The sequence below is a fragment of the Phasianus colchicus genome, chromosome 8, assembly GCF_987193195.1.
Source record: "Phasianus colchicus chromosome 8, bPhaCol1.hap1.1, whole genome shotgun sequence".
Lineage (NCBI taxonomy): Eukaryota > Metazoa > Chordata > Aves > Galliformes > Phasianidae > Phasianus > Phasianus colchicus.
The window spans coordinates 21,551,711-21,578,336 of record NC_143443.1 but is presented as its reverse complement, the minus strand read 5'-3'; the positions used below and the strand labels follow the sequence as shown (position 1 = coordinate 21,578,336).

The 26,626-nt window shown below is 36.8% G+C and overlaps 1 protein-coding gene across 5 annotated transcripts in view; it reads left to right on the top strand.

The window, feature by feature from the left end:
• BLNK (B cell linker) overlaps positions 1-26,626 on the top strand; it is a 111,319-nt gene that overhangs the window by 81,075 nt on the left and 3,618 nt on the right. For 3 of the 5 annotated variants that reach the window (XM_031597709.2, XM_090145277.1, XM_031597711.2), the window contains 19 exons: positions 3,982-4,047; positions 8,012-8,068; positions 9,994-10,043; positions 10,571-10,611; positions 11,238-11,391; positions 12,589-12,752; positions 13,183-13,261; positions 13,991-14,074; positions 15,440-15,465; positions 16,017-16,045; positions 16,331-16,426; positions 17,167-17,209; positions 18,161-18,185; positions 18,490-18,562; positions 18,917-18,947; positions 20,314-20,356; positions 20,898-20,976; positions 21,406-21,437; positions 23,945-24,024. In XM_031597709.2, coding sequence (XP_031453569.2) covers positions 3,982-4,047; positions 8,012-8,068; positions 9,994-10,043; positions 10,571-10,611; positions 11,238-11,391; positions 12,589-12,752; positions 13,183-13,261; positions 13,991-14,074; positions 15,440-15,465; positions 16,017-16,045; positions 16,331-16,426; positions 17,167-17,209; positions 18,161-18,185; positions 18,490-18,562; positions 18,917-18,947; positions 20,314-20,356; positions 20,898-20,976; positions 21,406-21,437; positions 23,945-24,024 — 1,252 coding nt within the window. The remainder of the gene's footprint in view (positions 1-3,981; positions 4,048-8,011; positions 8,069-9,993; positions 10,044-10,570; positions 10,612-11,237; positions 11,392-12,588; positions 12,753-13,182; positions 13,262-13,990; positions 14,075-15,439; positions 15,466-16,016; positions 16,046-16,330; positions 16,427-17,166; positions 17,210-18,160; positions 18,186-18,489; positions 18,563-18,916; positions 18,948-20,313; positions 20,357-20,897; positions 20,977-21,405; positions 21,438-23,944; positions 24,025-26,626) is intronic. The other 2 variants (XM_031597710.2, XM_031597712.2) reach the window with 1 other exon arrangement.

The following is a 26,626-nucleotide window of genomic DNA, read 5'->3' as shown; positions in this document are numbered from 1 at the left end:
AATCCTTAGTATAATATGGGGATTTCTCAATGTCAAAAGGGTAGAGCAAGAATGAAGTTATATAAAGTTAATATAGAATAAAGAATAAATATTGGTGGAATTCTCTGAAGCCAGAAAGCCAGAGGAGAGCATGAAGACATCATGAACGGGCCCAGACTAGAGAAACTTCTCTTCAGCAAGTAATACTTCAGTTATGTTCACAAAGTCCCAAACAAAAATAGGAAAACATGCCAGGTTTATTTGAATGTATTTTTGCTCTTTTTTTCCCCATTACTAGAAGATTCCCTTTTCAGAACAAATAGCTAACCAATTACTGGGAAATGTTGTCTGATAACTACTTCATAAATACTTGTTGTTTCACTTTACACCTTGCTATCAATTACAAGCACTTCTTGTTAGGCTCCTACAAAGAAGATAAAAGATCTCTATCTTCAGCATCCTAGCAGTCAAAGTCATTCCAGAACTATTTAAAGGGAAACTAAAATCTGAGAGACTCTATCTAGTATCTAGAATAGTAGGAATTCTAGTTGTCAGGGAGTTATTACCTGGAACAGGCCCAACATGTGGGCTAGACTGCCCACCATTGTGAAACTGCAAAATACAAATGTAAGTGAATAAAAAAAAAAAGTACAGCTGAAAGATTTATTGAATAGTCTTATTTGTTGTTCCCTTCAATATTCCTAATATATTTTCCAGAAACAAAATTTTTAGACACACTTAGAGCCAAGACTCTTTAACTTCTCGTTTGCATGCCAACAATAACCAGCAGAAGTTTGAAAACCTGTTTTATGTGCATTGAGTCTCTGATCAAAGGGCCCCATCTAACCATAATTGAATTGGATCTCAGAAAAGCTGAAAAGTATTTTCAGAGATTAACAGACACAGAATACACCTTTATCTGCAAGCCTAACTTTACATAAGGTCTCAGCCAAAGTTGAATGAAGAGTTGGTGATTGTAATTAAGAAATAACTCTTAAGTTTGGCCTCTTAAATATATTAACTGCAGTGCAAGATAAAACTAGCATTGTTTATCTTAATTTTTAGTATTAGCTGACTGAGGTTCTTAAATGTTTCCCGTGTCTGTTAGTCCCAGGAGAACAACTGGAGAATAATCAATAGTTGTTAACAAGGTCCTGACTCAGAAGTGTTGTGAATTATGTTGTTTTGTACTTGAAGGAAACAAAGGCTATCTACATTGGGCCATGGTGGACTGCATGTCCTAGATACTCCCAATGCCGCTGTCCTGTTCAATTCCTCCCTCGAGGAACCTCTTGAGCTACTTTCCTAAGTAAAGTATTTGAGAGACAGACAAAGAGTGTTAGAGCCAATCAGATGCATAGATCCATGCAAAATATTCAGTGTATAAATGACCTTCCATACTTTGTTTTCTTCATTGTTCTGGAATGACTTTCAGGCTCCTAAGATCAGGAGACTCCAACTTTGCAACCTGATTGTCATCTTTTCTACTGTCCCTCTAAAATCACCAGTCAGATTATTGGAAAACTTACAATTTTTAAGTTTGTATCAGCTTCCATATCAAGAAAACTCAGCTTTTGTTCACTAACTGAACAGACTGGTTTTTGCAATTTGTTCAATTTAATGATTCAAATGGTGTCCTGCTTGAACTGAAGATAATTTATATGTGATGACTTACTACACTCCCCACTGTAACAGTGCATTGGTTATCTGCTTGTTCTCACAGGCTCAGTTTGAGTCAAGCTGTCTAGGGACAACAAACTAAGTGTTGCAGCAACTTATGTGAGAGCTATGGAACTTTAAGAAATGAAGAAATAACAAATATGTGTTAGACATTCCCTAATTTATCACAATTTTTACTTACAAAATTAAATGGCTTCAGGAATTTGAATAAGCAAATCTAGATAAGCTTTTGTTTTCAGTTCAGCTACATGGGAAAACACCTTTTCTCCTTTTTTTTTTCTTTTCAGAATAATGTAGAGTTATTCGTAGAGTTATGAATGTCAGAGATTAACAATAAACAACATTCAGATTTAAATCTAGCGAATGGGCCAAACCAAAAGTCTATCTCTATCCAGCCATACATACTGGAAGGAAAAATAAGATTCTTACATGCATTTCTCCTGAAAGACTGCCAAGACTGTTCAAAAAGGACACAAACACCTGCAAGCAACTATTCTCCCCAAACTAGAACTAAACCATTTAAATATCCACTCATTCTTTTCATTCCTCATTACTTTTCATTTATAGGCGCTGCCAGGTGCCAGCTGGGGCACAAAACAGAAACAGTCAACTGTAGAAGATGGTTATTTGTGATATTTCAAGCATGACCAGAAACTGAATTTATTAGGGAGGAAAGGAAAAAACAAATGACAGAAAAGCAGAGGATCTGAGATCTTCAGTCGACATTTGCTGATTTAATGAATTTCGTTATATCACCCAGGTTTCCTCATAGATGTAGTGCCTTATTGCATTAAATTGCTCTAAGTATTTCAACATCTATAAACAATTTAATATTATTATTTTTAATATCAGTACTTAACATTATATCTTTTTGCTGTAAATTAATAGTGTGAGCTTTGAAGTAAAGTTACAGATGTGTTAATAAATTACTTTTCAGTTGTTCTCATTTTTATTAGTTGAAAATTCAAAAGAAATAGGTTGAATTGTTCTTCAAGGAAAGTCATGCAAATATTTAGGCTCTAGGAATACCCTTTATGTATCAGAGCCATGACATTGTCTTTTAAATCCAATTTCCTTTGAAAAAGTTATTTTAATATTTAAGAGCTCCAATTGCCAAAGATGGAATGTAGCTTTTCTTTTTTTTTAACCAAAGCTTGACTTATTACTCAACCTTCTGCATATTATGGTTTCAAGTTTAAAGAAAGCTTTAAATAATGGCAAGAAAATTTTGTTTTTATTTGTCTTTGTAAGCAAAGATTCCAACATTTGTCTAGTAGCCTAACTTTGCATCGAAGATGAGATAGGCAAGAAGATGAGATTGGCATAGATAATTCATGATGGAAAGAGTAGAAAGCAGAATTTTTAAAAGTCCTTTTTGCTTTTTTGTTGGCTGAGATGAAACTTTCATCTCTGCTCTAATGCAGGATACCTTAATTTAGGTAACAGGATGAACATAAACTGTATGAAGAAACTAAAAAAAAAAAAATCAATAGGAGTTTTTCTAAGATGCTCAGCCTTCTGTTAGGTTTCATTATAAAAATCAGGCTTTGCAATAAATTATATCAGTGCTTCTTGAAATTACCTTGATTTCAGTGACTTTTTCCCTAAATGAAAAGGGTAAGAGGCATTAAAAGCTGATACCTGATGACTGAAAAACAAAAATGGGGTATTAACTTTTAAATCGACCTGATTACAAATTTTCAGTGAGGTCAGTACAGCTGATGAGTAAAAACTATATTTGATTCCAGATATCAGTTCATGTAATTGGAGTCCTGAGGTCATGATTTTTCACAGCTGAGATTTGGAGGTACTCCAATGGCTTTTCAGATTCTGAGGCTGGGGAATGTGTCATGTTCTCCCCCTTCCCCCTTCCCCCCCCCTCCCGTTACATATTCAGCATTATGGGAATTAGGTAAATGTCCATTGATAAAAATGACTCTTGTAAATTGGAAAACGTTCCCATTATTGCTGTGGAATGTTGTAAGGTCAGTTCTGAACAATGAGCTAATATTGAAATATTCTAACCTATCAGCTTAGGCAATTGTGTCCTTTCTTGATGCGTTTGCTTAGACTGATGATTTAAACCACACTGAACTGTATAAAGGAGAAGAATATCACAAATCATGCCTAAAAGCTCAGTTAAAAAGGAAGGAAACCTTCATACACAAACAATTTTAGCAACTGAACTACTTACTGTGTATACGTAAAGTATTTTTGACACATGAAAAATTATTGCTTACATTTCCTGTATTTTTCTTAATTTATATTAGAGTATTCAACTACATGGTAATCTTAATGCTGGTTTTGTTTAACATTTTACAGGAAGCTTCAAAAGATGGTGCACGATATCAAGAAAAATGAAAGTGGAATAATAAACAAGTTCAAAAAGTAAGTTTGAAATGTTACTTCTAGTTTTCTCTGTTTGCAAAAGTCAGATTAATGTGCTATAACATTATACTAGTGGTGATGACCATATTATCCTGGAAGGATGTATTTCAGTGTATGTATAGAAATTCATTCCAGACTGACATGCGGTATGATCATCATCAGTAAATCTTCCCACAGTAGCTGTAGAACTGGCCTCCAAAGGAAGGTTGTGTTGTAGCACTGAAAAACAGTATTTAGGTAAAATGCATTTTTGTTGTCTGTGTTTTGAGAATTACTGTAGCTTTTCCTTAGGCCACTGTTTAAGTTACTTGCTGCAGTTAAGCTTTAATTGGAGTTCTGCCTTGAATCAACAGATCAGGCATCACAGAATTCCCATAAAAATGTTATGTTCTCCTGTATATCAGTCACCTAAAACAAAAACCACCTAAATTACCTAACGTTCTTATCTCAGTAAGAAGTGATAAATGGCATAAATATTGATGTCATGTAAACAGAGCTATCATAAAATATACGTGTCTTATATGTAGAAATTCCAGTAATTCTGCATCCTTGTCAGATGAATACCCCATTCACTGTTTCCAGACAAACATCCATTAAAGCTGTTTAGCACACTTAATGCAAAACTCACTTGCACTGAACTTCCACTTTGATGTGATTTCCTCATTCACGTCTTTCTTCACGTGAGCCACTGAGTACTAAGGACTTCTGAAAGTTAATTAGTATGTAGTACTTACAGTGTTCCAGGATGACCACATTAAATTCTAGAAATACAGCTCTCATACATAAAAGACAGGTATAAATATTTCTTAAAACTATTCGTAGAGCGATCATAATAGTTCAGTTTGAGGAGAAAAAAAACCAAACAAACATGATTTTAACAATTCTAGGTATGTATGAGGCAGTTGGGAGTAGCCCAGTTTGGCTGTGCAAGAGCTCTGGAGAGCTGTTGGTGTCTATGGGGCATCTGCTCTCCTGAGCAGAGGAGGTGAGATGTGCTTCCAGAAGTAGCACTCAGTCCCCCAGCAGAAACCTTAGGTTGCAAGCCTCCTTAAGGCCTCTTTACCTCAGCTCTGCCTCTGTCCACAGGCATGCTGATATACTGATATATCACCAGATATATCAGTAAGATTCTTGAGACATCTTTCCCTCTCATTACTTATCCTCTATTGTTTATTTCAATCACTATCATGCGGTGTGAATACTTGATTGTCCTTAGTTGCCTGGACATGAATGAATTCTGCTGTTCATCAGTACTTCTCTGACTACATGTCCTTCCCCTCTTACTCTCTGGGGAGGACAAGGGAAAAATAACAAGAACTAAATGTAGCTGAAGCTGGGAAGGTCAGAGGTGCCATTGTTAAATGCCAGATACAAGGTAGCTGACATAATGCTAGAATTCTTTGATTCTCTCAAGATTAAAAAAAAAATCCATGAAAAGAACAGACTTAAACTCTTAATGTATGACTGCAGCACAAAGCTCAGATTCCACCTCTTCCAGCTGTGAGAATACAAATTGAGACTAAAAAAAAAAACCATAATAATCTTGAATCCTCTACAGTGCATCCTAGTCCTATTAATCCCATCTGCAATTATGAAATTGAAAACTTACTAAAAAAAAAGAATCTCAATTTGCATGACTTAAGAATTCAAATCTTTAACCTAGTTCATAATGAGACTTAGAATAAAGCCATGATTTGATAACACTGATAAGGGTATGTATAAAAAGGCACCAAGCTTTGCAGAACAAGAATTGGCTGTGTTCCTCTGTGCCCTTTGGGGGATTTTTTTAGTTTTAGTAGATGATTTTTCTATTAAAAAAATAAATAAAAGCTGTTGTTATCCAGTTTATAACTTCCTCTATGTCAATTATATGATTTTTTTCATTACATGTCAAAGACATAAATGTGACTGAAGCAGGAAAAATAGTATTAAAACTGCTTTAAAAATGCAGATTTGGACTTTGTCTATGAACTGGAAAAACATAAATTGCTTTGGCTCAAATTCAAACCTTAGTAGTGGAGAAAACTTGGAAGAAGTCAAGCAGTGTACTTGGTTATTGCAAATCCAAAGCTGCCATGGGCAACATATACACTGTAAGTCTTTGCTTTTGAATTGGGAAGAACAAGTAGTCTTGAAAGCTGATTAAGTTATTAACAACATTTGTTAAGACACTTCTGAAATCTCAGTTGACTTTTGATTATGGAGAGAGGTAATAGAAGTTCCTGCATCAAAATTCTCACACTGCAATCGAGTTCAGCTCTAAGGTGCAGGGGAACAGGAGTCCACCTGTCTACTATGGATGTCTACCATCGATGCTGCTTAAAGTTTTATGGGAAGCTGCCTGAACAGATGTGGTAACAAGAAAGAAAACTGCACATAATTCCTTCATTGCTTAAAAGGTCCTGTTGTTTATTCCCCAGTCAAACTCAAAAGTGTTTAGACAGCAGTAATACAAATATTGCTCACAGGCTGCCATTCACCTGCTTGCCCTGTTTACTGTACTGGAGCCCCAGCTGCTGTGCAGACCATGATGTCAAAGAGGATTATTATTTTCAAGCTGAAGAAGCAGCAATAGGTTTTAGCCAAAGTTGAATAAAGAATGGGGTACATGGCAATACAATTTTCATAAATTCTAGCTGGAATAAAACATTCCCTACGATGTGGGTAGGCTCTGTGCTAAAAGCAGGAGAAGTGAAGGGCTCTTGTAAATGAGCAGACTGTAGTCACTTCTTATTAGCAGGGGGAGTGAGCAAATACCCCAGTGAGTAATTACCTCTGAAGGAGAACTTAGTCCTTTACATAAAGTGCTACTGCTATGTATATTTGGTTGCTTTTCTGATTGTAGTTTGTAGGAAAGCATTGTTAGAGCAGAAAACACAAACTTTTACTGCGGACAACTTTAAAATTCTCCATATAATACAGGAAAACACAAAAATGTGTGATTAACTTGAAGCATGTAAGTAATACTTGCCATTCCCATAGGATTCCTTACATGAGTAAAATTAAGCATATGCCTGTATGCTTTGCTGGATCGATCGTGGCACGCTGCAAAGGGGAAATCTCAGAATACATTTTGCTTTCAAAACAATTTATTTGCTAAAAATCGGTGTGCAGTGCAATCTGCTTTTGTGTGAGTAGCATTCAGACCCAATTAAATGAAATGCCTCAAATGCTACCCAGTTATTTGTTGAAGTTAATATAGTAATATAGTAAGATGTTACATTGCTTTTAAAACATCTATTAACATGTTAATTGTTAACAAATGCAATTGGATTTTAAAGGAGATCTTTGGAACTGAAATTTTTCATATGTATTTCAAATTCTATAGATGATAATTTATTTCCCTAAATTCAATAGAAAATACTGGCCCTATTAAGTTCTATGGAAACTTGAATTAACTGTGTTCTGTTAGAGCCCACACAGATAGTCTATCATCTGTAGATGTGCAGATCTGCCAGAATATTTCATTTGGAAATTGCATTTACTGTAACTTGTTATATTAATGTTACAAGATATTTTAGGAAATCGTTCCTCTTTTCCACTTAAAAATGTATTCTCAGGTGGATGGCATTTGGTTCTCTCAGTCCTTTGTTAAATTCAGAGGAACAGGACAGAGTGAGTCAGTTGCTGCTCTTCAAGCATTTGTGTATAAATGCATCAGTATCTGAAATAGCAAGGTGTCAGCTCCTTGGCTTAAGGATTCTCTTCTCAGCTTGCACTGTGGTTTGCTCAGTAGGTGAAATGTTTGTTTGCATGAAGCAAAGCTCCAGTTGACTTCAAAAGAAATCTAGATTTCAGTTCTGGCACTCAATAATCCGTTCTGGTTTGGTGGGAATAATTTAAATGGTTTTGAATTTGAGAATAAATGATGAGTTTGAAATGATTCTAACACATATAGATGTGGCTGTGAACTATCTCAGCACTGTGACAGAAACATGATTTCTTTTCTTCTATTGATATTCAGGTTCCAAAATGAACAAGTGGCCTTAATTTGCAAAACTGGGAAAGATACTTGGGATCGGTATGCTAATTCAGATCTGCACAATGGCATGTTAGGTTGCTGAGACACACAGCTCTGTTCTGTGCTTTGTATGCTTTCATTGTAACATATTTACATTTTCTGTCAGGGTCATTGCCAGGATTTGCAGGGCTTGGGACACAGTGCTGAAGTTTTCTGCTTAGCAGTTTGGAAATATATAATGTGGGTTAGGCCACATGCTTCACACTGTGGCCGAGAGCGTCTTACTCACCATTGCCTTAGTTCCATTATTTTCCAAGCATCCACTGTCTCTGAACAACTCAGGATAGACACATCACAAAGTACTTGACTAGATTTTGATCTGCCCCCTTGAAGACCTGAGATCTGCCCTGGCAGTGGCCCTGGATTTTTCATTCTAACATGCCTGTGCTAACCTGGACAAACACAGCTGCAGTGCTGTTGAGAACGCTTTCTCTAAGTTTATTTGTGCTGTGGGAAGCTAAAGACTAGAAGGGAGAAGAGCTCTTTCAATAGTTTGGTAATGAGCAAAGATGGATAAACAGTTTGAAATAATGTGCTGGGATCCTATTTATATATAATATATAATTTTTATATACATATATAATTTTTTTTAGCGTTAGTAGTGACTGTACCATTCACTCATTGATTCATACACAATCATTTTTTGTGACTGTCTGAGCATCCAAGTCCCATGAATTCAACACAACGGCCAAAGTTCTTTTCATAAAAGATAGTAAGAGTTTTGTATGCGGATGCATTAGTGCTGGTGTGCCACCACCCCCAAGTTAATGTGGTCATCTGGTCACTGACAGCTAGGCACCATGCTTGAGACTTAAATATTAACTGTTAAGTCTCTCAGTAAAGTAAAATTTATAGATATCACTATTGCTCAGAGCTCACCAGAAAACATTAAGTTCTTTATAGAGGTTGGTGATTTGTCTTTGTAAATTTGTCTGCTTTTGCATATGTGTAAGATCAAAGAAATTCCTTCTTGGGTCTGATTAAAGAACAATTGAACCTACTGAGGAAGATGCAGTAATATGGTGAGGTCTCATCAGGGAAGCTGTCAGTGTTCAGAAGTCCCTGTGAAGAGTCCTTTTAATGTAAATGGTATTGTTTTATATTGCTACAAAAAGCAGAGTTGCTTTGCTTCAGATGCATCAGTCTGACCTCTAACATCATACATGCATCATCTGTTTTGATTGTGAACAATAATTCTTTTTATTTTTTTATTTTAGGGTAATGCTAGAACACTACTGAAATAATTGATATACAGACTATATGTAATCTGGTTTCTTCTCTGGGCAGCTGCAATTGAGCAGACACAAATAGACATGTATACATATGTATAGCCACAAAAATCCTTTCAGCATTTCCACAAACTATACTTTGGGTCCCTTGGTACTGCAAATACCATTGTAATAGTGTTTACCTAAACAGGGGCTTAACACCATAAGGTGTGTGTGCAAGTGGAAACAGAATCTGGCTCTGAGAGACCTGGTACACATTTTAAAACCAGACAGAAAATAAAGTTCATGCACAAAGGTATTTATAGAGCATAGCTGAAGAGTAATCACCATTTTGTTATGCCTTAGTCTTAGCAAACTCTGTGAGCTTAAACCGATTTTGATCTTGAGATAGGTGTCAGATGCGTGCACATCTGTGTTATCAGTTTCTGCTTGGAAATGGAGAGGGTGGTGAGTGGTCAAGGAAGCTGTTCTTTTAAAACATGTTCTTAGGAAAAGAATCTCAGATCAGATTCTAATTTCTTATCAGTTTCTAGCTTCTTGAAGCATTTTCCTTTAGCTGTTTGCTAAGCATCTCTGACAATAATCTGTGTTTCTGCAGGTATCTTTTGTTACTGGCTTTCTTTGTGTGCCTGGCTAATATTTCCTTCTAGTGAGTATTGCTTATTAGATCTTAACTTCAATTATTATCATTTACAGCCTAAAAAAAAAACCTCCTCCAAGTCTACCACAAAGGGATTATGCTTCAGGTAAGTCTGTATTACTGGGAATTTAAACTGCATGTCTGTGTATACTTGGTACCTATATAGCTAACAGCATCTCAGTTATACATTTCCTTTTTTTCTCTAAGAAAGGAACAGTGTACTGTTACCAATAGCCCTGAAAGTAGCTCACACACAAAATGAGAGACAAGAAAGATATGAGAAGTTTTCCCAATATGAGCTAAAAGTAACAAGCTCTTTGAAAATTGGCATTTATCAGGGCTCTACGTGTAGGCTGCTCTATAGACAGAAGAGAATTCAGAACCAGTTTGTCTCTAACAGAAATAGTAATGTAAAAGTAAGTGGGGGGAAAATTAACTAACAGCAGAATTGTTTGGTACTATTAATGTGATACATTAATTTTAAGAAAATTTTAATAAAATTTTAAGAAAATGTCACTCTTGTTTTTTTTAAATTGAATATGTAGGTTTTGGGTTGCTTTTTTTTTCTATCTATGCTTAAGATAAACACTGTTCACTATTCCACCTTCTTAAGTAACTCTATGTTTGGTTTAGAACATGCAGACAATGAAGAGGAACAATGGTCAGATGACTTTGTAAGTACATCTCTTGGGGTAGTGTAGGAGGTTACTGTAGCTACAAGTTCAGCACAAGCAATAATAATAAATATTTAGTTTTGAGTCATCTGATTCTGGTTTAACTTACGCAAGATAACATTTCAGTAGTTGTTATTGTTGTTACATCTGTATTATTTACACTCTTGGCTATCTTAGTTTTTTTCACGTTCAACTTAGTTACATGTGACAAATGCTGTCAGCAATAGCTATGAACTAATAAACAAATACTATTAATGTGACCGACTTCTCAAACTGAACAATTTTGAAACTAGGATCTTGTACTTTAAAGAAGAAAAATATACTTCTTTCTAAAAATGGGATTTTTATGATAAAATTTTAGAGCATGTTTGAATACAGTAAGTCATGGTCCTGTGCCACATGAAGTAGTTGCCATACCATAAAGTGTCACCCTGAGGTGACCTGTCTCCTTCCTGGGAGGGAGAGCAGGCTGAGGTGCCTACTTGTTGGAGAGGATAACTTGACCTTTCAAGGATGTGTTCTCATAATTTAGTTAATTGCACTCCTGCAAGGATATTTGTGTCATATTCCGCTATGAAGTGGTAAGTGTATTACGAAGTGAGAAATAGGAAGTTGTGTCTTTCTAGGACAGTGATTATGAAAATCCAGATGGCCACTCTGACTCTGAGATGTATGTGGTCCCCAGTGAGGAGAATCCTGATGACAGCTATGAGCCACCTCCAAGTGAACAGGAAAAAAAGATTCCCTCCTCATTCCCTATTTCTAGAGGTGAATATGCAGGTAGGTATGGAAAAGTTGGCTACACCAGCTTTATAATTGCTTATTTACTAGTACCAAAAAGAGAAGTTGCTTCAAGTGGACTAACCTATTCTTTCAGTAAAAGTTTGCTTTTAATTCTGACAATCAGATCTTTGGCTTTCAGATGACATGATCTGTTATTACAGCATGAAACAGATTAGTACTGCTGCTAGAAATGCTTAGAGTTGTAATATAACATCCTGGAGAATTTGATAAGCCAATATTGAATCCAATAACCACAGAACTCAAGCAAAAGTATGGGAAATGTCACCAACTTAACTCCTTGCTCCTCTGCATTTTTAGTGAGAGTTCATTTTGAAGATTAAGAACATAAGACTTAAACTGAGACCATACTTAATCCTTATTGCAGTCATTCCAAAATCAGTTAAAGATAGGAAAAAAAAAAAAAAAGAAAGCAGCTCAAATATTCATTCTGTATTTTCCTTCAAGATTATTATTGAGGATAAATATCTTGGAAAAACAGGATGAAGCAAGGTTTTACTTAAATCAGTCTATCATAAAAGCTTTTTCTTTCTTTCTACTTGGATTTTTTTTGTAAGCAGGTGGCACTGACATGAATGAAAGTGACCTTTTGTTAGGTGAAGATTTGGGCCATTAGGAAAAGAAGCATCAGCATGATGGCTGCTGTTCAGGCTATTATTGGATACAGAAAGATCACCAGAGTTCTGTAATACTGCACATGGACTTCCAGAAGCTCATAAATAGTACACCTTCATGTTCTTTGTGTAGGAGAGATTTCTAAAATGACACTGTAGAGGACCTGGCATAATTTGTCTTGGTCCTACCCTTTGCTCTCTTATTTCCTGTATGTCAGATAAGTTCTTTTGCACTTTTTTCACCAGCTGGCACAGGATATACTAACTAATAAACCATAACACCTGGCCATCACTTTTTCACCAAGAGTTAAGCAGTTGTTTGTACAACAGTCAGTGTCTAGGCAGACTGCAACCTGCTCTGGAGCACTGGGTCACTGCCCAGAGGGATAAATGGGACCAGTTGTTGGTACATGGATTTCACTGTCAGGACCTGCAGATGCTCAGGTCATCCTCTTCCCCTAGTTGCAACCACAGTACAGACTTATTTGCATAAGTAGCAGAATACTGTCCAGAAGCTAATGAGCAATTTTGACTAAAATTATTTTTCTTCCATATTTAAAAGACAATCGCAACAGCCACCATCAGCTTCCTCCCATCAACAAAACTCTTCCAAGCACACCCAGTTCAGCCTTGCCCAGATCAAAGAAACCATCCAAGCCATCCCTGCCATCTCCTGCTGCAAAACCAAAATTACCACTGAAGCCAAGGGAGTGCAGCGATGATGAGGTAATGTTTATGTGTATGTGTGCATAAACATATTCTGACAGCTTAACTGACTGACCCCAGAAGACTACATTGCACCGCCAAAGGCTGGTGTCCTTATTAGCCTCTATGGTACAAAATACTTGATACATCACAAGCAGTGATCTGTAAGTGCCATGCAGGTTGGTGGATAATTGTCCACAAGTTGCAGGCAATGAGGGGAGAGGACAACCTCAAACACTACTCTGGGACCAAAGGGAAGTGAGGGCTTTATCAACCAGTCCAGAACTGGGGTTGTTTGCTAAAGGGTTTTCAGTCTTGGGGAATCCTATCCGTAAATAATGATAAATGTCTGTAGCAGCAGTCACTGTGAAATAGCGGATACTGTGAGCAACAGTTCATTGATGTAATGGAGGTTTAACTGGTAGATTTTTTTGTCCTGTGTTTCTTATAGGATAATTACATTGTGCCCGTCGACAATGATGATAACTATATTGAACCCACAGAAAGCAGCTCACCGCTACTTGTAAAACGTGAGTTTTAGACGTTTAAGCTAATTATTTATTACTTCATCAGGAACAACAGTGGGGGGGGGGAAATGAATCAAATTTATGGTTGCCTCTAGCATTCAGGGAGTGGAGGTGCAGCTGTTAAAGAACTTACAAAGAGGCAGTTGGCTCCTTTGGCCCGTGACAAGGCTGCGGAAGTTGTATGTAATTCTTGCTCTCACTCAGTGAGTTCAAAGTCCACCCCTGGTACAATCAGGAAGCTTTTCATGGTGTGTGATCTCTCTCCTTAACCAAGGGAGCCACAGCATTAAAATTCTGTCAGCTGAAGTGCCACGGGAAACAAGAACAAGCCTTTTTAGATCTTCAGTACATAAAGACACTTTGATTAATTTTCTACTTCTGTATTTTAAGTATATTTAGCTGGAGAGTTAAATTATCACAGTCCAAAGGTGAAAGTAAACAGAAGAGTGTTTAATTCTGCTCTCTGACATAAATGGCAGTATCAAACCTATTTATCAAGGCATGAATACTGAGTGATGTTTCCCTTTTAAAATGAGAACTGTATCCTGCCTCAGTTAACTTGTTCAGGGCCATCATTTGCACGAGCTTAATGTCTGTTCTTATTGTAATACTAACTTATTTCTAAACTACATATGTATATGTGTATCTTTATGTATACACACATGTATCTTTATAAATGTATATATAGACACACAAATATGTGCATATATATAATGTAAATTATATTTTCAGCTCCTGTGAACAGATTTATGAAGCCACCCACAAAATCAGCCCTCCCTACTCCTACAAAGCCCTCTCTTGCTTCTGACATGCAAGGTATGTGGCGTTTGTATTGGTGTTGAAACAAAATAACCAAAGACCGAGCAATATTAAGTTATGATTGATGTATTCCCAACAGAAACAATGTAACAAACATCAAAAAAAAAATTTTAAAAAAAACCTTTCTATTTTTCAATGCTCTACCATTTGGTTTGCCTGGGTTGGATGGTAAATCTGCTTAAACACGCATAAAACTAGAACAAGTCATTTGCCCCAACCTAATTTATTCTTAGACTTCTGGTCTATAAAGGAACACAAATTGATCAATACGGCAAAAACAATTATAGGACTTGGAATGCTATTAATCTCATTTCACCAGAGGAAACAAGATTCAATATTTTAAAATCACATAAAGATTCAGTACGAGAGAAATTCTGTGTAGGCTGATGCATTGTGTGCCCTGTGATAACAATGTTCCTGTCTAAGTTCTGTAAAGAGCAATTTACTTGGAAGAGGGGAGAAAAGAGGCAAATGTGAGAATCATATTTGCTTTTGTAAGTATGTGCATATTTGCTTAATCTTCCTTAGCTATGCTAACTCCAAGTTGTTTTGTATCCTCAAATCTGTCAGTAATTGCTTGGCATCAAACAGAATGTGTTCAAATCATAAGCTATAAAAGTTTCTTACAAATGACCTGAGGATTTATGACATGCTTCTTAGATATCTTAAATGCTATTTTCTATCTTAGACTTTCTATAAATCAGCATTAAGCAACAGCCAACTGCAGACAGATGTTTCTAAAAAAAAATAAAATATCTCCCCCTGGTGGGTACGTGGATACTTTTCAGAGCAATAAAAGCAATGAGGACTGACATAAAATTGAATTTCCATTGAATAAAGGGGCATAAATAAGGACAATGGTGATTTTGTCTTTTAGTATCTGTGAATAAAAATACTTCTGTAGGATGGAGCTCAGGGATGGACACGCAACAAAAATGAATATCTGGATTTTATGATTTACCTAATCTCTTCCTCCCTGAGTCAGGGAAAGGCTAAACACTACCACAGGTGTGATAACACACCTTTCCAAGCTATCTCAAGTTTGCAAGACATGAGATTTGTCTTATTTTTTGAGAGGATGGGGTGGGGAGAGTTAGTAAGGGTGGAGAAAAGGCTGTTTTATACAGTGACTGTTTATCACACTTTTGGGACTCTTCCTGAAGTTCTCTGTTAATTCAAGAGCAGCAGGGCTGTGGCTGCCTGAGGGTTTAGGAGACAGAACCAGGAGGCAGGGACAATTTCTCCAAGTTATACTTTTCCAGACGCAAAATACAGTTGGTAAAAGTTCTGTTCAGTTTTTCTGGTAACATATAGTGTACTTTTGCTAACCAAAGGACTTGATTTTTCTTCCCTGTCCTTTAGAAGTGTACGAGGTTCCTGAAGAAGAGGTAAGGTTTTTCTATAGTTTGATTCTTGTACCCTGTGGGCAACAAATGTGGTTGTAGAGTGTATGTGCATATAAAATCAGTCTTTGAAAGGGGGAAAATGAGCAAATCTGTTTTCACTTAGCACTTTGACACTTCCTTCACAGAAAAGTTGGCAAACCAATTCAAAATGTCTTCCAAACAGAATAATTGGGAAGGGGTTGAAATTTCTAGTCCTATGTGATAGTGATTGGATCTGGGAAGCAGCAGCTTAAGTGAACGCTCTCTATAGAAGCACAGTTGCAGGCAAAGGAGTAATGACAGTTCTGGCACAGTAATTTTCTCCCTGCTTGCTGGTTCTGATACGACACATGGCTACACCAGCGTGTTCAGGGCTTCCCAGACTATTGGTGGTGTCTTCCTACCATTCTCAAGCACATCAACAGGGAGAGTTCTTATAGAAGCAACACTACAACACAAAAATAAGGAACTGCTATGATAATATAAATATGATCATACAAATGTTTTTTATGAAATCAAAATACAACCAAACAATTGTGTCTTTTCTCTTACAGGAAGAACTTTCACCACCACCTGTAACCAGGTAATCTCTTGCTATGAGTGTCTGTATATTATGTAAAGTTTGTCAGAAAATACATTTTCTCATCTAGATGTGATATGCTTAATAATTCTTCTTAAAGTAGCTACGCAAAGATTATTATCCACTTCTATGTTAATTTCAATTACCCTAACATAATGTAAGTAGTATTCCTTTTTATACATAAGGGTAATTTATAGAATTTTGAAGGGGCAGGAGAAGGGTGGTCACCTTTTCTATTCACTATTGTTATATGTGATTTTCTTTCCTCAATTCACATTTTCCTATTAGGTTCACTAAACCACTTCCTGCTACACGTGTTCAGAATGCAGAGCACTCGCACATGCACAGCATGACCAGAGAGTCACCTAAGCTGGATGTTTCCAGGTAAATTGACAGCAGTTTATATTAATAACAAATAAGAGTGGAGACAAAATCTCTACCTACTATGTAGCCTTTGGACAATAAGCAGCAACCAGGATTTGCAAATAGCAAGGGATGTTGGGGCAAACTGAGAACAAAAGTTCCTCCTCAACTTCTGTACTGAAGCCAGTTTGGCAAACAGGCACTATTTTCTTGAATAATCCCTTAGGAGTCAATGCAGGGGTAAAACATCTCTGTAAATCACTTTCAAGTCCTATTACCAGCTTCTGTGCCCTTGCAAACAAGACATTTTTGTAATGGATGGGGTGCAAGATTGCTTGTATAAACACAGTTGGTAAATCTGTGATTTATATTCCAAGTCTTTAGAGGAAAATTAGTAAGAAAAAGTTAAGCATGCAGTCTCTTTCATTCCTCTGTACCCAGAAATATAGGAAGCTGCTTGGAAAACAAGACAATTCCATTCTAGGCCATCACTCTACCAAGTAGGCCATGTGCCCCAGGAAGAGTAGATGGTATGCACAACACTGTGCACAGCTGCAGGGGAACCAAATTGCAGGACTAGAAGCTCTTCTAGAAGTGTTCCTCTATAGGGCAGAGCATCATAACTGCTGTGGTGGTGTATACTTGCAACTAAAACCATTTTCTTCAAGGCTCCTCTCTAAATCTCAAAATGCATATCTAAGTCAAACAATCAAACAAAACAAATAAAAATCCTACTTAACTTACTGTGTGTATTTTTCCAGGAATATTTTGCCTCTCCCCAGAAATCGCCTTCATCCAAAAACAGTGAGTAATGTGCCCGTTTTAAAGAGTGTGCTAAACTTGCATTATTTGTATTTTTTCAGTCTTATTATCTGAATTAAATAACAGAAACGGGTAACTTTGGATGCTAGATTGATCTAATATTGTAATTGTGGCTATTAATCTTTTGGATAGAAGAGGTACATTGGACATCTGTGTTGGTCTAAGAAAAAAAACCTAAAATGGCTTACAGTCCAAAAAAAAACTTCCTGTACTTAAAAAAAAAAAAAAAAAAAAAAAGGCTAAACTTCAAGAACTTCACTTTCAGTAGCAATGGGTTATTTTGCCCAATCTGAAGTAACTTCATTGACTGGGTAGTCTGAGTAAACGCTATCATTTGAAAATGCCGTTCCCAAGGGAATTGCATTTAGGAGAACTGGGAGGATCACACCTCTCCAACCAGAGCATGGATGTGTTTGTAACCATTGGTGAAAAGCCATTAATCTGGTAGATGAAAATGGAAAATGAACAAATCATGCCTCTTTGAACTGTACTTTTCATAGTATGCCTTTAAGGAGTCTCCCCTAAGGGACAGTACCTGGGTGCCAACAGAAAGCATCTACGAAAGAAACTACAAAACGAGTTGGATTGCTTCAGTTCTAGGATGGTGAAAAGTCAGTCTGCTCACTACTGTCAGTTCAGTGCAAAATTTTAGCTTTCAATTTCAGAAATGAAACATGAACCAAAAGATCTCACTGCAAAATTCAGGGTCAATTTTTATCCATACTCTATGAAAGCCTAAGTTTATTATAACATTCAAAATTAATTGGCTTGCTAATTTTTTCAAAGAAGCTATGAAAAATATCCTGGATGTTATATGCTCTCTATACAAATATGTAATTAAAAATTAATACAGATTGCAACCACAGATAATTTATGCACTTACCACTTTATTTAATTGCTTCTTGTCAAATCTAATGTACTTTTCCATTACAGGACCATGAAGCAAACAATGATGAAAGTAAGTATTCTGTACTGTAAACATGGTGATATGAGCAGGATTTGTTGTCAATATGTCACTGGTGACCTTAACATACCATGCAGTGAAGTGTGTCACTGTAAATGTTATCTGTATCAGTCAGCAACAAGGAAGAAATACTCCTGAACTGTTTTGTAGTACAATCAGAGTGAAAACATGTCAAGAAAATTAAACCATTAGCTTTTTTTTTTTACTTGTGATATGTCAACATTGAAATGCAGTGAGGAAAACCCACTACTCAGAAGGAGCTAATATTGCATACTAAGTGTTCTATATCTGTTTCTAGATCATAGCTTCAATAATACACAAGAATCTAAATTTCATACTGGAGCAGCTCCATCTCCATTACCAAGGGCTCTGTGAGTAAAAATAATAAGAAAACTACTTCTTTGAGGGTGGGGCTAATTAATATCGGCTGTATTAGGAGCCAACTCCTAACCTGGTCTGTGGCAATCATAATTCAGGAATAACTTTTTATTGCAGTTCATGAAGAATACCCTGACGTTAGGGGAAGGCAAGCTATTCTTTCATTATTTCTGGAGGAATGGTATCCCAGTGCCATTGCCTTTCACTGCCTGCTGCTGATGGCAAATGCTGGCTGGCTTGCTTCATTTACCCAAGTACAGAAGCAATAGCATGCATGTGCTTAGTTGCTAAATGAATTCCATGTATCAGCTAAATAACAATGTTATTTTTCTCCCTCCAACTTACAGAAAGAAAACTTCTAATGCAGTAAATCCAGCAGTAAGTTGATTTATAATTGCATAATTAAATGATAACCTTATGTCTGATCAAACTTGATTTGATCATGAATTATGATACAACATAAAGGCACAGAAAAAGTAGAAGGGACTCCAGGAAAATAAACATGTGGGCGCAGTTGTATGAACTAAGTAGTAGTAAGAAAGCTAAAGCAGAAAAATGTTTAGATTAAATGAATGTTTGGATTTGATACCTTACGATCATAGAATCGCTGAGGTTGGAAAAATCAATAAGATCATCCAGCCCAACCATCAGTCCAGTGACCAGTCTTACACCATGTCACTCAGAGCAACATCTATCCTTTTCTTGAACACCTCCAGAGACAGTGACTCCACACTTCCCTGGGCAGCCTGTACCAATGCATTACTACTCTCTTTCCAAGAAGAAACATTTCCTAATATCCAGCCTGAATCTCCACTAACACAACTTAAGTCCATTACCTCTCATCCTATCACTATTATCTGGGAGAAGAGACCGACCCCCACTGTGCTACAGCATCCTTTCAGGAAGTTGTGGAAAGTGATGTCTCCCCTGAATGTAACAATACACACACACTGCAAGGAGTGAATTAAAATGAGAAATAAGAAGGAATGTGGGCCATTAAGAAACATCTCTGAAATATAAAGGGCCTATGTACAAAGCACATGGATTTAAGAATCATTTTAAGAATGATAGCTCAAGAAAGACATAGGATTTTACCAGAATTAGTCAGTCTTTTCAATAAGTATTTCATCTTTATAGAATCCCAAAACCTACAGTGGGAAAAAATGAGAGAAATTGTTGAAATTTCCAATTAAATTAAATTGGAAAAATGTTTTGAAACTGACAGTTTATTATCATTGATTTAAAATAGGAAGGAGGAAAAAAACAAATGAGAATGCTGAGGGGTTTTGCTGATGGCTAAACTGGCAGTCTAAGCTTCAGAAAAGAAAAAGGAAAGGGGTTCAGACATCTGTATGTACAGATTAATAAAGATGAAAATATTCAAATTTTGATTCAAAAGTATTTGGGATGAACTCTTCATTTCTGGACTTGAGATTAGAAGGAACTATAAATTACTCATGGGGATAATAATTAAAAAAGAAGACTCAACTCTGAATTTTTATTCTGTCCATCTATTCATCTCCACAAACTGGGATTCTTTCCAAATCTACTTCACAAAGCTCCAAGCTGCATTGTCATACAGCCTGAGGCTCTTCTCAGAATGGCCATGCCCCTCTATCCTGATTCCCACAGGACACCATCAGTTCTAAATGTAAACTAGTTAACAACTATAAAAAGATATTTGCTGTATAAGTGATGTAGTGACATGCCGTTTAATATTGGAATTCTTTGTGTTTTGTTGCAGAAACCATGCTTGCCTTGCAGAGACACCTTCACTGTAAATGAAGGTAAATTTTCTCCACTACTTTAGAAAAGTTGACATTATCAAAATTATTTATTTTGCTTATTAGAAACAAACAACATCACATCCAATTTATCCTCGTTATTTTAGGAGAGGTTGGCTTTAGCAGTTTAGAACTGGATCTGGCCAGCCTTAATTGCACTGAGTATCATTGTTCTCTAAAAGAAGCCACAATAAAACTTCTGAGGTTACTGGCAGCGTAAGGCACAACATAATGCAGCAGCAATGTGCCATACAGTCCTCAAAGTGGAGATGAGGGAAGGGAGGGGAAGCATGAGCACATCATTCTGAGCTCAGCAAGGAGCACCTCATGCAGAGATGGCTCCTGGCAAGGGCCAGTCCCTCACACAGGCAGAAAATATCTGTGCCAGGCGGCAGCGCCTCGAGGCAAAAGCTCAGCTGGGCCTGCTGCCTGACACAGGGTAACTGCAGCCCCACTGCTGCACCTCATCTACTGAGACTGTCTTACTTTGGACAATGTGTTTCTAAAGAAATGCTGACTCTGATTTGTCTTTCCCAAACTACAGAGAAACCTACAGCAGCAGAACGACGACGGGGTTCTGGCCTTGAGTTCCCACTTCCACCTCTTCCGAGTGGTACCCCAAAGTAAAAGCCTTTTCCATCATCTTTTGAATATTTCAGTGCACCAACTCCTATTGCTCAGTCTGAACACAGATGGGTAAAGTTCAAAGGAGAGCCTTCTTTTTCTTTGTAACCTTCTGCTTTTTAAAACTCACATTTCTTAAACTCCCAGCAGCAAAAAAATCAAATATGGCAAATGCATCAAAACACTGTAACTGCCACCAAAAATCAGGGAAAGCTATAACCTCTGATTAAGCAATGGAGGTTTAAACCAGATGTTTAAATTACTGATGGTCAATACTAGTGGTAGATGAGTTCTCAAATACTTGTATTTAGGTCTTATCTCTCAATGGACAAAGGTGAGCTGGAACACATTGCTTCATATACGCAATTTTTATACTTTCAGGAAAAGGTTTTCCTCAGACACTTTTGTAATTTCTCTGTTTATTTCAGGTCTTCGCTCCAAAAGCCCTTAGTTCTGCCAAGTAAGTATTGTTCAGATTGTGAATTAATACGTGATTGATATATAACTTCCAATTAGTCTTTGAATTATTTCAAGATGCTATGTATATTCATTGGTTCCGAATTAACATTTGTCTCTATACATACAAAGAGGAGATCAGGTATAATTTAGCTAGTAAAATTAAGGGACTCTTTCAGAGTTGTTATGCAAATTACTGGAGATTGAGTGCCTTGCTCCCATTTGTTAGCACTGAAAATTTCTACTAAAGGCAGATGGGTCAGTTCCCATGATAAGATTCTATCTATCTTTCTTGCCATAATGGTTCATGCTTGTGCAATAGTCTGATGCCCTTAAGGTTTGTCTGTTTCTGTCACACAACTGATATGCTTGAACATGTTGTATAAATTCTTACTAAAGAGTAACTTTTTTTTTTTAAAGTCATTTGGTACTAAATGATGCTCTAATTAGCTACATGTCTTTAACATGCTCTTGTTTGGTGCTTATTTGGTTCCTAACAACTGTATCACAGACAACTGGGCCACTTCAGCATTCCCTGCCATCTCTTCCTCATCATCATACCAACCTTGTGCCAACTTTTATTCTCTTCATCGAAAGTACTGATTCCCCATATGGCACATCATCAAATGTTGTTCTTAAGTCCAGAGTGAATAGAGTAAAATATTCCTTTCTCTAGAAATCCATTATTTTATGAAAGAGCTTTAACATTTATCTCAGTAAATTTCAGATTTTCTCCTGTTAATTGGACCCTTACCTCCACATCTTAAAATACTCTTTGCTTCAAGTTCTCTTCCAGGGCTCTGCTCTCTCTTCAGTTAAGACAAAAAGGCTTATAGTTGCTCAGGCCACTTTCTCCACTTTAAGTATAGCAATTATGTTTACTATTTGAATCTTAAAGTACCATTCTGACTTGAAATTGATTTAAAGTTATTGTTACTAGCCCTGTAATTTCATGTGCCAGTTCTTTAGAGTTCAGGGATAAAGACTATCATTCCCACCAATTCAACTGCACTAATCTGTATGAGTTTTGCTTCCAATTTTGTTGTGGAATCCTCCGTTTCTATATCAAAACTCCTATTGATTTAGGACCTACAATATCTTTAAAATCAGTAAAATTCTTACTGCAGGCAGCCTCATTTTCTGCTTTCTTTTATCTTTTTTAAACAGCTGAAGAATTTCTAATATTTTCTTGTAAAGTCTAATCAGCCTGACTCCTGACCACTCTTAATATATTCATACAATTAATTTTTCAGCTGCAAATTTTGTAGTTGGTCAATAAAAATTTGACAAAAAAATAAAATTTTTATTTTTGAGGAGCTTTTTTTCAAGTGATTATTCATTCACTGAGAGCTGCTACTGTTCCTCTCCACTTAGAGTGCAACTTCCAGATGGTTGCACCTTTACTATAAGAAATTCTAAAGCTGGTTCACACATATCTTTCAGCTTTTCAAACCAACTTCTTTTTTTGAGTCACAGCATGACCATTACAATGAGGTCTTCCATAATGCCACCTTCTGAAAACAAAAAGTATATCAGAATTCTATAAGTGGAGATTAGATTAAGCAGTCTGCAAAATATTATGGCCAGGAATAGGGAAGTGCTTACGATCTTAGCCACATTTTTTCCCAAGGTGAAATGAATGAGATGCAAACCTCTCATTATGGCAGAATATTTTCTACTTATCTTCTCTAGCACAATAATCTGTATCTGTACGTACCTAACTGTGATCAGAAGCACCAAGTTGGGCTCTGATCCTTATGAGTCCCTTCTGACTCAGGACATTCTATGAGAACCATTACTGTCTTTGGCCAAGATTCCATTTAATCAGAACAATTATCTATACTTTCCATTTCTCTATCATGTCATTAACATGCAACGGTACTCAACCAGTTTCCTTGCAATTTCTGGATTTCTTTAATTCTTCAATGCCTGTATTTCAGCCATAACAACTACTTTCTACTCTGCTTTTCCACTGCAATTTTAATTAAGCTTCATAATCTCTCCTACCAGTTCTGCTTCTCTATTTTGCTGTTTATGTTTCTTGCACACATGTACAAACATGCAACTTGAATTAAATCAGTGAAAAAATATCTGAGCTACATTAGTTTTGCTGACTCCCTCACCATGTGACTGCCTCTTACCCTAGGCTGAGTGCTTTTTGCACTTTCTGCCTTTTTTTTGTCCTTTACTATAGAATCATAGGGTAAAAACCATACTCGTTTACTTATTTTCTTTTTTTAGGCATTTTTCTTACACGTTAAATCTATCTCTGGTTATTAACCAAGTCATTTCCAAACTATTTCTCTCTCTAGAAGGAAGGGCTCCTCTTTTAAGCAGGCAGGTGTCCCAGGCACCAGCACAGAGCCCGTGTGTTTACAGTATGTAGTTTTCCTGAATAATACCAAAGGTCAAACTTTTCCAGATCTCTGATAGGCCTTGTGACATACCAAGTTCTTACAGGAAAACAAAACATACTCTGAAAAATTACCTATGTTGTTCTCTCTTTTGCAGAGGTGCCAGAAGCCCCAAGCCGTGCTCTGGGCAATTCCCCTCACAGCAGCATTTCATCCAATTCAATTACTGCGGACCAGGTATAACATCAGCTAAGTTCTTGGTACAGAAATCTTATCCTTCACTTTAAAATAGCATTTCCACCCCTCTCTAAAAATTATGCTCCTTTGCTACTTGATACCCATGTTATTGTTTGCAATGAAGATTTTTCTATGGCACAAATCATCTAAATGTTTGCTTAAGGTCAAAAACGCTTAGAACATATAGCATAGGAGAGCTTCAACAAAGCATGAAAAAAATGCATAAATGTCATTATACCAAACCTTGGCTTTGTACCACTCATTTTAAGCAAATCCTTGAAAAGCTTTTTAGCTTTTCAGGGCTTTCTGACTTCCCAGTCCATAATAATCTGACACCATTTGAAACAAGAAAAATCTTTGACTATGTGCTTAGAGCTAGATGGCTGTGATGAGCTTCTATTTTCCTATTTTCTGATGTATAGCTGTATATATTGAGTTCTGAAATAATTATGCAACCAAGATATCTGCAGCTATTGGCTGCTTTTTGTTGCAACGTTAAGCTTTGAGTGATCTAAGCAAATGCAAAGTTATTTTCACGTTGGTGCTACTCCCTTCACTACATTTTGGAGGAATGGAAACCACAAAATGCATGAAGCCATTCTCATTAGTCCAGTAGTCACAAGCAAGGTAAAAATAATTCTGCTGACTGCAAAACAAAGGTTCTATTGTGCAGAGCCAATAACATTAAGTGTTCTATAGTCTGACATGACAATGATAATACAACAGTGAGGAACACAAAGAACTTGAACTTCTGGAACAATTTTAACAATGTCATACTGGAAATTTATTACAAAAATCACTTTCAAAAAAACAATCCAACAGACACTAAAACAGCTTGTAGCAATCATGCTTTCATATAACAGCCTTGGGCAAAACCACAGTTTAATAATGCATTCACTTTATTTTTTTTAAATTAACTGTTGAAGTTAGTGGTGTTTTCCCACCAATTACGTATAACAGAGCTGTAGCATACCTTACAATATAGATGCTTATGGACTTTTACCCTAAAGGTTCATTATTTGTTTGGTTCCTATCCAAACTTTGGTGGGTCTCTGTGGACAGATTATAGTCCATAGGGAGAGCTAGGAAGGAAGGTTTTGGAGCAGCTGACTTTCTTGTTCTGCTGAACAAAGATTGGTTTGCTGCAGTCATTCTTTAAGTGGCTGAGTACTTTACATACTTGCAATTCTTTTCTTTGTCTTTTTACAATTAATAGTGTGACTGGAAAAATACATGGAAGAATCTTGGAGATAGAGTTGCATGTTATGGCTCAAGCCAACCTACAAATTCAGTGCAGTGCCCACAACCAGGAGTCTCCGCTCTCTCCTCCATCTCCCCTCCCAGCCATGTGCTTCTCTGGTGTTCTGAACCTGCATCAAGCTAAGCCAAGTTAAACTCGCAGAAAAACACCCTGTCAAACACACACACACAAAGGCAAAATACAAAAAGCTGGTTGGTTTTTTTTCCCCTAAGATATTACCAAAGCAAACTATCTCACTGGGAAATCAGAGAAGCAAGAAAATGAGCACAAGGGAGAGGCCAAGACATTCCATTATCAGCAGCAAGAAAACTGCCATAACATGCAAATTCATCTCTTTTTTTTCTACTGATGTGACAGATTGCTTTCATAAAAATGAAAGCATGAAAATGAATTTTATTATTAACTTTGTTACTGTAAAGTTGGAGCAAAAGCATTCAAATGACTCTGAAGGTTAATACTCAGAAGTATTATGAAATGCTTTCAGCATTATTTCTATAGCCTTCCACACTCTTGAGTTAGTTTTGGCATCAAACTTCTCAACAAGAGTTCACTTTTTGTGATTGCTGGTTTGATAACCTGTTACTTCATCTTCTAGCCATTGGAACCTGATAATGTGTAGGTCCTGTGCTGCTAATTCCTCATTCCTGTCCTTGTCTTTCCACACATCTCCAAAATCTCCATACCTTTTCTTAAACAGCGCTTCTGTTCACAAACTTACATTCAATCCTGCATCTTTGTATTACCACTGCTTCTCTTATTCAAATCATAATCTTGTTTCACATTCCCAACTGCCCTCCCCTCCTCACATCTCTTCACCTGTACACTTCCTTTGCAATGAAAACTTTTATCTTCTAAACCAGAATCCACCTATTTTTAGGCTGTCAATAATCCTACCTTGTATCTTAACGTCTGCACCCATGTCCCCATCCATGAAGTCCTTTGGCCTGTGTCTTTTCCTAGAAGAAAAGGTTCTGGTTAGGTTCTGTTACGGTGCAGAGCACTGCCAAGCATTGAACAGACTGGAGAGGAGAGTGATGTTGGTGAGGTGTTCACAGGGAGCACTACACATAAATGGGACTCCCAATAATTTATATAAAATACAAGCCACTCTTGTATTTTGTCACAGATGTAATCCTTCCCTACAGAAAACATATGGTGTTTTATGCCTTTTAGTCAAGAATTCTGTTTTAAATGCGAAGATATATTCAGACTCAGTCCAACAGGGAACCTGAACTGAGCCCACACTTCATGTCTCAGGTGCTGTACAAGTAGAGGAAAGACATTAATTTTATTTTTTTGTGGTACAGCATACATTCTTGTGCTCATTTAATAACATCAGAA